This window comes from Typopeltis vanoorti, chromosome 18 (genome assembly GCF_054136105.1).
Source record: "Typopeltis vanoorti isolate ZY-2024b chromosome 18, IOZ_Tvanoo_1.0, whole genome shotgun sequence".
Lineage (NCBI taxonomy): Eukaryota > Metazoa > Arthropoda > Arachnida > Uropygi > Thelyphonidae > Typopeltis > Typopeltis vanoorti.
In genome coordinates this window covers 54,309,893-54,322,658 of record NC_143566.1, presented here as the reverse complement: position 1 = coordinate 54,322,658, position 12,766 = coordinate 54,309,893, and the positions used below count along the sequence as shown (strand labels likewise).

General features: G+C 37.0%; 1 protein-coding gene across 1 annotated transcript in view; it reads left to right on the top strand.

Moving 5' to 3' along the window:
• The window catches only part of LOC150096673 (twitchin-like), a 2,440,784-nt gene that overhangs the window by 917,480 nt on the left and 1,510,538 nt on the right, over positions 1-12,766 (top strand). The window contains exon 43 of the mRNA XM_090408679.1: positions 1,198-1,500. Within this exon, the coding sequence (XP_090264805.1) occupies positions 1,198-1,500 (303 nt within the window). The remainder of the gene's footprint in view (positions 1-1,197; positions 1,501-12,766) is intronic.

Here is a 12,766-nt window from a genome sequence, read left to right as displayed (position 1 = left end):
CACACTTGGAACAGGCAGTTGCTTAGTATGTTATCAATTAGTTTTGCTATTGTTTTACATGGGACTTCACGGAGCAACTTGCAGATTGCACCATGCCTCCAGACTGTATCATAAACTGCGGTAAGATCTACAAAAGCTACCGCTGTTTTCAGGCATTGTTGATAGCCTGCCTCTATATGTGTGGTGAGTGACAGAACCTGATCACAGCAGCTTCATTTATCTTGACTCTGGCCTGTTCCACTGGTTCTTGTTCTATTATCTTAGGGGCAATTCTATTGAGAATGAGCCTTTCTAGGAGCTTATAACAGGCACTAAGTAGGATGATTGGTCAGTAATTTTATGGTTTGTTGTTGGTTTTTCTTCTTATTTTCAATAATAAGAAGAATAATACACGTAATATTTTAGTCAACTGGAAATGACCAGTGAAAAAGACTTGTCACCTTATTCTGGATGCTTCTTGCTTTAACATATGAGCAGTGAATTGCAATTATTCTTTTGGAACAGCAACTATCTTTTCGTCATTTAATGAGTATTTGTCCGATTCAGATTTCAGACCTGAGAAGCTACGTTCAGGATATTCTGATTATTTCCATTCTCGCATTAATTCATTGTAATAAGGAAGATGCACCCAAATTCATCTTCATCATCCACTCCTCCCAGTGGCCCTAGTTTCTTTGTTTCTTCATCCTTTTACTAAAGAACACTCTTCCAAATACCTAACTTTAATAAGTTTATTTATATTCAATCTGTCAATTATACATGACATTTTTGTCCTGATTTACTTCTTAAATCTACAAACTGCACTCCATTGTTCCTACACAATCTGTACATTAATTAAATCATTTGGAATCACATTCCTTCTTTTTGAGTTGCAATCTTACTCTTGAACTCTTTTTCCAGTAATTATTTCTTCTCTACCTCCATACTTGTTCCTTTTTTAAACAGTTTATGTCTCACAAAATTGATTAACTTTTTTTGTTCTCTTTGTTTCTTTTAATACTGTAGCATAATTGTCATTTGAACCTGAAAAGGGAAATCATTTGGAATTTTGGTTATGAAGGTCATCTTGGCAAAAAAAAAAAAGAAAATGCTTATTTTTTTCTGTCAAAAATATTTAATTTTTTAAAAATCCAATATTAAGGAATATTTATATGTAAAATTTACTTTTTTTCCCTTTTTCTTTTTATTCATATGTAGAGGAGCCTGGACCACCAGGAATTCCAGAAATAGTAGATTGGGATGAAAATAAAGTTGATCTTAAGTGGGATCCCCCAAAAAAGGATGGTGGTGCTCCTATTTCTGGTTATGTTATAGAAAAGAAAGAACGATTTGGCACTAGTTGGGAACCGTGCTTAGAGACAAAATCTCCCAAAACTGAGGCTACAGTTCCAGATTTGGTACCTGGTCAGCAATATCAGTTTCGTGTGAGGGCTGTTAATAAAGCAGGACCTGGAGAACCTAGTGATTCAACTAAGTCGCATGTTGCAAAGCCTAGATATTGTAAGTATTTCCAAAAATTTTATTGCATGTCTTAATAATGCTGTGTGCATGTTACTTGTCTTTTTACAGCAAGCTCTTTACTGTAGATTTAATTTAATTATTCTTTCTACTTAATTTGCTGTTACTATAATCTCCGTGTTGAAATACTATAGAAATTACCTTTTTGCAATAACTTTGATCAGATGCAGCATATCATCAACAATATCAAATTCCAGGACCCTCAGTGGATGTACATGGTGCTATGATTATATTACAAGATAAGATTACCTTATTACTTCTTATCAAAATCTGATTTTGTTCAGGTGGTGTCTCAGAATAAGTGAATATTTAATGACACTTGAGACATAGTAACAATTATTAGAAACATGTATTCACAAGAATAAAGAATAATAAATAAACAAAATAAATAATTAAAGGATAAACAAGCATGTGTACCGAAATGATTATGTAATGTTAAATGCAATTTTATAGGATTCTGATTCAAATGGATTGGTAATGACATTACACAAAGGTAATTGTGGGTACAAAGGGATGTTGCCATGCATATACCTGAATGCCAGAAGTATCAGGAATAAGGGAGAGGCCTTTTTGTCGTTGGTCAGCTTGACTTGTCCAAAAATTATAGGCATCAGTGAGATCTGGCTGACAAAAAATTTTCTATTTACAGGGATAGAAAGTAATGGGTATTGTATTTTCAGGGAGGATAGAGGGAAGAGAACAGGAACTGGGTTTTGCTGTTGATAGCAGTTGATAACAAAGTCGTCTGTTGATAACAAAATTAGAAGTTAAATAGGATTTTAGGTCTGGCGAAGATCATTCATTTGAGGATGTCTGATGTGACCAATAGGTGAAATATATTGTTGGTTGCTGATATAGATCATATCTATAGCAGCAACATCAGATGCTGCTATAGACTGCTATAGGAAGATGCTGCATCAAGAGATTTTTATTATTATTATTATTATTATTTGACACCTCCAGGGAGTCCAAAGACTCATTGAGGGAGAGTATGGCAACAGCATCGAACGATTGGTCCCCACAATGAGTGAAAACTGAGCAATTATTATGGGAGACTTCAACTATAGGGACATAGATTGAAGGAGGAAAGGGAACATGACAGAATATAAGTGGAATTTATACAATTGCTAAGGGATAATTATTTTAAAAAAATTTTATACCGGGGACAAGGATTTGATAGTGCTAGATCTGGTAATAGCATAAGAAGGTATATTATATATACAGGGTGTTCGGGATAAATTTGACAGTTTCGTAAGGAAAAAGAAAATCTTCTTTGTATCTATTAAATTTAATGAATTGACAAAAAAACATTACAGGCAGAGTTAATTACAATACTATCAACAAGATTTACTCAAAATAACCACCATTAGCATCGATCACAGCTTCAATTCTGCTTCGGAACCTCGAACAAGCTGATGCTACAGTCTCCCTGGGAAGGGCCGCAAAAACTGTTTTAATTTTATCCATTAACTGGGCTTTTGTATTACTGGAAGTGCGATTGGTGTCTTTTTCAACTGTGCCCCATACAAAATAATCCATGGGGTTAAGGTCTGGGGAGTTTGGAGGCCAAACATTTGGACTGGTGAAGTCGTAGAAATTTTCAGACAACCATTTTTGACTTTTCCCAGAGGTGTGGCAAGGGGCCGAATCCTACTGCCATACATACGGCCTACCATTGGCTACCCTTGTTATCCAGGGCTTGACTACAGTTAGCAACTCCACGAACAAAGCCCGAATTCCAATGCCAGGGTTCTTCAACACCTGTTCCTGCAGATTTGCGAGGAATTCTGCTGTACGAACGCAATCAGATCGTCTGCTAGGGATCTTTCTTCTTGCTACATCCTCGTAGTCACCATTGCAAGTCTCTAGTTCATGCCTGATTGTTTTTACTGTATTCAGGGAGCATTGGGCAGCAGTCGTAATATCCTTATTTTGATGGCGGGCACGAATCATCATGATACAAGTTATTCTCTTCCATGATTCAGGTGGGTTCCAGCTATCCATCCTTTCTGACATCTTGTATATGAATGAAGAAGGGTCCAAACTTTTAAATGAAGAGAAGTGTGTGTTAATACATGTAACTTACGGAAAAATATAATTAATTATAAATATGTCAAATTTATCCCGAACACCCTGTATTATATTATTATTTGACGCCTCCATGGAGTCCAAAGACTCATCGAGGGAGGGCACCTGCTCTACAGCTGTCTCCATAGCTCAATCCACCAAATGACCACAACTACACCAACACCATCTAGTATTTCTAAAGACAATCACAAAGACAATCATGCCCATGGGGGGATTTGAACCTGCAGACTTTTGGCTGGAGAGCAGATAATCTAACCACTCGGCCAGTGGTTAGATTATTGGCCAATATCTGGCAATCATCATCATCATACGTATCAAGGATTTAGGCCTAGTATGGCCTGTTCCGGCCTTAGAAGTCATCGTTGAATCATTTAAGAGGACGTCCTGGTTTTCTTTTTCCTAATGGCTTGTACTTTAAGGCTTGTTTTGGTAATCTTTCTGTTTTCATTCTTTGAACGTGTTCCATCCATCTATGTTTATATTTTTTAATTTTTTCAATTACTGGTTCTTGGTTTAATTCTTTCATAATATCTTCGTTTCTTTTGTGATCAAATAGGGTATACTTTGCAGTTTTTCTCATAAACTTCATTTCTGCTGTTGTTAATCTTTGTTTGTCTTTTTGTTTTATTGTCCAGATTTCGCTTCCATACATTAAGACCGGTAGGGCTAATGTATTGTATACTTTTAGCCTGGTTTGTTTTTGAACTAGGTTTGGTTTAAATATAGAGTTAATTACTCCTGTTATTTTTAAATATTTTGCAATTTTTATGTTTATATCTTTTTCATTTTCATAAGTGATCGTACATCCTAGGCAGTTAAATGAATTCACCTGTTCTAAGATCTTGTTATCTAATACTATTTTAGTTCTTGCTGGATCTTGTCCTTTAAAGGCCATAGTTTTTGATTTTTCCATTGATATGCAGTGAATTGATTGTGAATGCATTGATATTTAGTGAATGCAGAAGATGTCAAAGTCTTGCAAGATGACTTAGATAGATTGGAGTTCTGGACAAAGGAGAATGGATGTCAATTTAATGTGACAAAATGTAAGGTTATGCATTTTGGAGTGAAAAGATTAGCAGCAGTATACCACATTGGTGGAACTGTACTCCAAGAGATTGATGAGGCCAGGGACTTGGGAGTGTTGGTGGATAGGGAGTTGAAGTTTAGGGGGCACATTGCGAAAGTAGCTAAATCAGCTCATCAACTCACTTGGTTGTTGAAAAATACCTTGACGAGCAGAGAAAAACAAGTTATTGTACCTCTGTACCGAGCCCTGATAAGACCTCATCTCGACTACTGTGCCCAGATTTGGTCACCTCGGTTCCTTCTTGATGGGGAGGAGGTGGAGAGGATCCAGAGGCGAGTGACTAAGATGATAGCAGGTCTATGGAATGAACCATATGAGAACAGGTTGAAGATCTGTGGGTTGCAGAAACTAGTTGATAGGCGGAAAAGGGGAGATATGATTGAGACATTCAAATTGCTAAAAGGATTCTATAGGATTAATTCAGAGGATATTTTTGAGATCAGGACTGGTGGTGGGAGAACTAGGGGACACCCATGGAAGCTGGGCAAGAGCGTGGTTAGCAGGGGTGTTAGAGCTGGGTTCTTTACTTTTAGAGCGGTAAATGAGTGGAATAAGCTGCCAGAGTCTGTTGTGGGTGCTATGACAGTGAGCGAGTTCAAGGCAAGGTATGATAGATACTGTGAGAATGTTGAACAGCTGTGTGAACATGATGTTTAGGGCCTCCCTCGATGAGTCTAAGGACTCCTGGAGTAGCCCGTGGTAATAATAATAATAATAATAATAATAATAATAATATCATACCATAATCTTTGGATATCTCATTTAGATTTAAAATAGCTTTCTGTAAGTTATCTTCAGAATTTGTAATTATTATTTGGTTGTCTGCAAAGAGGAGAGTGTTTAAGTTAACTGTAGGTGAAAGTTTAATTCCTTGATGTAAATTTTTACTCATTTTATTATTATTTCATTTAAGTAGATATAAAAAGAGTTGCTGAGAGGGGACATCCCTGTTGGACCCCTTGGTTTATCTCTCTTGTATATGATAGCTCATGATTTAATCTTATTTGTATTTGATTATTTTCATGTATACTTGTGACAGCTTTTAGGATATTATTTGGTATTTGTCTTTCTTATAATATGTTAAATAATGTTTCTTTTAACTTTGTCAAATGCTTTTTCAAAGTCAATAAATGCAATATGTGTTTCTAAATTATATTCTCTTCTTTTCTCTATTATTAATTTTAGGCAGAAGGCTGGGTCTATACATGATCATCCTTTTCTAAATCCATTTTGTACCTCTAGAATAAAGTGTTTGGAATATTTCATTAGTTTGTTATTTAAGATTCTGCTGTATATTTTGTAACATGAATTTAGTATACTGATACCTCTGTAGTTTTTAGGGTCATCTCTGTTATCTTTCTTAAAGATAGGAATCACAGTTGCTTTTTTCCATTCTATTGGGGGATACCAGTTGAGTAAATTTTATTTAAAAATAAGAGTCTTCCTGTGAATCTTGTTCCTGCATATTTATATAGTTCTGAACCTAGCTTATCTTCTCCAGGTGATTTTCCGTTTCTTGTTTCTTTCAGGCTGATTTCTAATTCTTCTTCAGTTATTTCCTTTTCAAGTATTTCTAAAGACAATCACAAAGACAATCATGCCCATGGGGGGATTTGAACCTGCAGCCTTTTGGCTGGAGAGCAGATAATCTAACCACTCAGCCAGTGGTTAGATTATTGGCCAATATCTGGCAATATATATCCATAACCTAGGTAGACACTTTGGCTCCTACCGGCGAGAGTGACCATGTAATCTTGTTCTGGAAAGTTGCTGAATTGTGAAATTCTCTGTCAAGAAAGGGTTTATGCTGAACTATAAAGCTGCTAAGACAGGATATTTAGTGGGGATGTTGCTACAGACCCAGGAGCAAAGAAGGTGGGGACCAGGAGATGTTTAGACAGTTGAGTTTGGCAAGTGGCATTGCATAAGGGCAGTAGCAGACTGGAAGTGTCTAATTATAGGCCAGTTTGCTTGTCATTAGTAGTTTTTAAGATCTAGGAGAAAGTAGTGAGAGACTGTATATAGCATTGGGCAGATGAGTGTGGTGTTATCCGTGAGAGTCAACATGTATTTGTGAAGGGACGCTCTTGTTTTAGCAATATGCTAGCCTTTTATAATAAAGTTACAAGTGCATTAGATGAGGGAAAGGCATATACTGCCATTTTCTTAGACTTAGCGAAAGCATTTGACAGGGTGCCACATGATAAGCTGATATTTAAGTTGCAGCACATGGGTCTGGATGTCAGATTTGTCAACTGGGTTCAGGATTGGCTATCTGATAGTATCAGAGAGTTGTGTATGGTGGGACAGTTTCAAGGAGGCAGAGGGTTACAAGTGGGGGTCCCACAAGGCTCAGTACTGGGACCTATATTGTTTAACATTTATATCAATGACATTGTCAGTGGATTGCAAGGGGATATTCAGTTGTTTGCGAAGGGATGCGAAGCTGGGAAGGACTATTATTAATAGTGCAGATGTGGTAGCCCTGTAAGAAGATTTCAATAAGCTAGATAGATGGGCAAACGAATGGGGTTGTCGGTTTAATGCAGCAAAATGTAAGGTCCTGAGGGTTGGGAAACATTGATGGGACACTGCATACTCTATGGGAGGAGTTATACTGGAGGAAGTAGGCGAGACAAGAGATCTGTTGCTGATGATTGATAGAAACCTGAAATTTAGGGGACATATTGCAAAAGTGGTGAAAGTAACAGAGGATTGCTGCAATAACGAGAAGTACACTGACCTGCAGAGATAAAAGGATTATCATTCCATTGTATAAGTTTCTGATCAGACCACACTTACTCCATTGTTCTTGGATTTGGTCCCCTGGATTATTGAAGGGGATAAATTAACTGTGGAAAGGGTACAAAGGTGGATAACAAAGATGGTTTCAGGACTGTACAATGATAATTATGAGGATCGGCTGAAGGAATATGGACTGCAGAGTTTGGTGGATAGAAGAAGGAGAGGTGATATGATTGAGACTTTTAAACTGTTGAGAGGTGGTTACAGGGTCAACACTGGGGAGTTCTTTCACTTGGTTGAACAGTAGGAAGGAGTGATGACAAGAGGCCTTTCGTAACATCCCTGGAAGTTACGAAAGGAAACTGTTTGCAAGAGGGTGAGGAGTGGTTTCTTTGCATGGAGGATGGTTGAACCATGGAATGCATTGCCTGATGGAGTGGTGAGAGCGAGAACAGTGAATGAATTTAAGGAGTGGTATGATAGACTTTGTGTTTCTCAGGGGGGGGGGACCTCCCCTCAATGAGTCTTGATAGACTTTGTGTTTCTTAGGAAGGACCTCCCATGATGAATCTTTTGACTTCATGGAGGCCTGAATAATGATAATGATAATAAAAATTATGATAGACTGAGGAGGCATCTTGGAGCAGTGCTATGGCTTGAGAATCTACAAGAAAAAAATGTCAATAATGCAAGGGAATTGGTCAGAGGTATTTTAGAGATGCAATAGCAGTCTGCATACCCAAGTCAAGAGGAGAAGCCAAATGGTAAAGGAGTATTGATACTAAGTAACAGCTGCAAAAAAAATAAAATAAAATAAAATAAAAAATAAATAAATAAACCACTGTGGAAAGAATATAAAGAAAAAGATGATCAGTATAGTCATGAGTAGTACATAATGCGAGCAACACATTAGACTAGTATGGTAAGAAAGAGCAAATAAGATTGTCAGAGAAAATTAGATAAGCAAGCCAAAGTAAATTGAAACGTTTTTTTTTTTTTTTTTGTTGTTGTTGTTGTTATGATGTTTTTATTTTTAAATTTCATTACATGAAATTTTGCAGAATTATTTAAGCAGGTTATTATACCTCTTTATAGAAACTTGGTAATACCCCCATCTTGATTATTGTGTGCAGATCTAATCACCTGCATTTCTTGGAGTTAAGGAATAGGTGGAGAGGATTCAGAGGCGAGTGACTAAATATGGTTGCAGGTCTATGGAATGAATCTTATGAAGATAGGTTGAAGATTTATGGGATACAGAAATTGGTTGATAGGCAGAAAAGGGGTGAAATGATTGAAACACAAATTACTGAAGGATTTTTACAAGATTAATTATTATTATTAAAATCAGACCTCATGAGATCAGAAATTCATTATATGAGGTATGCACTACCACACAAAGCTCATCCAACCTTGCCTTAAACTGATTCAATGTATCTACATTCACAACACACTCAGACAATGCATTCCATTCACCAACCACTGTAAAGAACCTGTTCCTCACTCCTCTGCTCACAAATTCCTTATACAGCTTCCCTATCCCATTCTATGAAACATTTCTTCCATTTTAAACTGATAACAACCCCTGACTAACTTATATGTCTCAGTGATATCCCACCACCACCACCACCTTCTGTTCAAGAGGCTTTGTTATTTACATTCCTTCAACCTGTCTTCATACTCCACATTCCAAAGACCAATTACCACTTTTATGAATATTCTCTGGATCCTTTCTAGCATATCCTCATCACCATGAAAACCTGCTGACCAAATTCATGCATAATAATCCATATGATGTCTGATCAAGGCTTAATGCAATGGATTGTAACCTCTTTATTTTTGCATGTCAGGGTCCCAGCATCAACATGAGCAATGTAAACCCTGAATTTCAGGTCCTTGTCCAACAACACTCCCAAATGTGTCATCTACTATACCTCCTTTAAAGTTTCCCAACCACTTTCATTCTTTACATTCCATTATTGCTAACCAAATTTCAAAACTTTACACTTTGCAACATTGAACTGTTCCACTTACCTGCCCATTCATACAATCTGTTGAAGTCCTCCTGTAAGGCCATAACATCTGCTTGAGTCTGCATTTTTCTCTCCAATTTTACATCATCTGCAAACAGCTGCATATCACAAGTTAAACTCATTCCAATATCATTAATATACAAATCGAACAACAATGGTCCCAAAACGTCTCCCTGCCCCACCCCATTAGTTACTTTCCCCTTTTGACATACTGCATCTCCATGTATTTCTGATACCTATTTGACAGACAGTCACCAATCCCATTCAGAAGTCTGTTATCCACTCCCATTCATTTCAATTTATTTAGTAAGTAGTCATGTGACAGTCTATCAAAAGTTTTTTCCAATATCTAAGTATATCACCGTATATGTGATTCCTTGTCCAAGACATTTGTCACTTTGTTATAGTACATAAGTAAGGTAGTAAAACATGATCTCCATTTACTGCAGTTATCAACATTTCTGTATCCTAATTCTCACCAATCTCTGTAGTACCTGAACCACAACTCCAGATATATAGATTGGTCTATAATTTGCAGCCACAGACTTATCACTACCTTTATACAGTGGAGCAATTTTACTTTCTTTCTACTCTCTTCGAACCTGTGCTATTGTAAGACACTTATTAAATAGGCATGTTAATGCTTCTGTTATTGATATAATACAGAGAAAAAATTTTCAGAACAGTTCTGGTGGGGGGAGAACTAAGAACCATCCTTCAAAAATTGAGAAAGAGTGTAATTAGCAGCCAAATTTTTTGCTTGTATAGTTGTAAATGATTGAAATAGGAGGCCAAAGTCTGTTGTGAGTGCCATGACTGTGAATGAGTTCAAAGCAAAGTATGATAGATATTGTGCAAATTTTGAATGTTGAATGTTACTTTACATCATCAAGAAAATATGCATATGTACAGGATACAAGCTACATTGACACTACACTATACAAACGTAAGACGAATCTAAATGTTTGTTAATCATTCACCTTAGCCTGAACTCTGGTGGGAAAAAAAAAAAAAAAAAAAAAAAAAAAAACATAACTACTTTAAATAATTTTTAAATCCCTCTCATATTAAAATTTGCTTCTGTTTGGGTTTGTTCTGGATGCTATACAGGTTGAAGATGGGTCCTCTATGACCACCGAGTGTATTCCCATAAGCTCTCTGTCAACATTTGTTATGAAACTTCCATAGTTTCTACTTTCAGCTTTGAAATAATGCTGGATTATAAGTAGTGTTCTATCTATTTTTTACAAAATGCCCCTAATGTATGGTATGTCTATGACATTCCTGTAGTCTTTTTTGCTTTTAATGCCCTAGCCTGACCTCCCACCTGAGGTCAGACTATGGTAAATGATTAACAAACATTTAGATTCATCTTACTTTTGTATAAGCACGAGGACAGCATGGCTTTGTGAAGGGTAGATCATGCCTCAGTAACTTGCTCAAGTTTTATAACAAGGTAACGGCAGAACTGGATAAGGGAAATGGGTTTACAGTGATACTGCTGGACCTGGCAAAAACGTTTGACAGGATACCACATGGAATTCTAATCTGTAAACTATAACATATGGGAATGGATATAGGGTTGGTGAGATGGATAGGTGGGTGATTGATAGAGAGATATCAAAGAGTAGTTTATTCAGGAGTAGAGTCCAAAAGATGGCCTGTGACTAGTGGTGTGCGCGCAGGGTTCTGTTCTTGGACCACTGCTGTTTAATCTGTTCATTAACGATATAGGGAAGGATATAAGTGGAACAGTTCATTTGTTCGCTGATGATGCAAAGTTGGGTAGGGCGATAGTGAATGCAGAAGATGTCAAAGTCTTGTAGGATGACTTAGATCGATTGGTTCTGGGCTAAGGAGAATGGATGTAAGTTTATGCATTTTGGGGTGAAAAGATTAGCAGCAGTATACCAAATTGGTGGAACTGTACTCCAAGAGACTGATGAGGCCAGGGACTTGGGAGTGTTGGTGGATAGAGAGATGAAGTTTAGGGGACACATTGCAAAAGTAGCTAAATCAGCTCATCAACTCACTTGGTTGTTGAAAAATGCCTTGATGAGCAGAGACAAGCAAGTTATTGTACCTCTGTACTGAGCCCTGATAAGACCTCATCTCGACTACTGTGCCCAGATTTGGTCACCTCGGTTCCTTCTTGATGGGGAGGAGGTGGAGAGGATCCAGAGGCAAGTGACGAAGATGATATCAGGTCTATGGAATGAACCATATGAGAACAGGTTGAAGATTTGTGGGTTGCAGAAACTAGTTGATAGGCGGAAAAGGGGAGATATGATTGAGACATTCAAATTGCTAAAATGATTTTATAGGATTAATTCAGAGGATATTTTTGAGATCGGGACTGGTGGTGGGAGAACTAGGGGACACCTATAGAAGCTGGGCAAGAATGTGGTTAGCAGGGGTGTTAGAGCTGGGTTCTTTACTTTTAGAGTGGTAAATGAGTGGAATAAGCTGCCAGAGTCTGTTGTGGGTGCCTATGACAGTGAGTGAGTTCAAGGCAAGGTATGATAGATACTGTGAGAATGTCGTATAGTTGTGTGGACATGATGTTTAGGGCCTCCCTCGATGAGTCTAAGGATTCCCTGGAGTAGCCCGAAATAATAATAATAATAATAATGTAGTATCATGTAGCTTGTATATTATACATATGTATGCTTTCCTGATGATGACCTCAATACAGAGGTCAAAATGTTGAATGTTACTTTCTTAATGATAAGTAAAGTAATTTTTCTAACACGTGTGTTGTGTTTCCATAAATTCTTCACTATAAATGTTGACCACCATGTAAAATTAAAGAATTGGAATAATCCATGGAAATTTGACCCACAAGCAATGCAGCCACTGTGGTAAGATGAAAATATGTGTTTCTATGTTAATTAATTGGATAGTCTTTCTAAAATGATGTAAAGACAGCAACTTGATACCTAGTTGCATTAAGCTAAAAAGTTTACTTCAGCCAAAGTGCTTTGTATTATGCCCATATGGAAAAAGCCTTTTTTGAGAGAACAAATCTATGAGGCTCGCAAAAATTTAGTAGTTATCCAAGCCAGCATTTTACAACAAAAATTAGAGCTATCGAACCACATAAATCCCAATATTTGGTATGTTCTAGAGAGGATTACAGATGATTTGGCAAAGCACAATTTACTTAAGAATAAACAGAAATTAATAGGAAAGTTTCAAGCACTAAAACAACAAGAAAGCAACAGACAATCTGGATGGCATAACTAGAGGAATAGCCAATTACAAACCAATGATACAAGAAATAGCCAGTCGC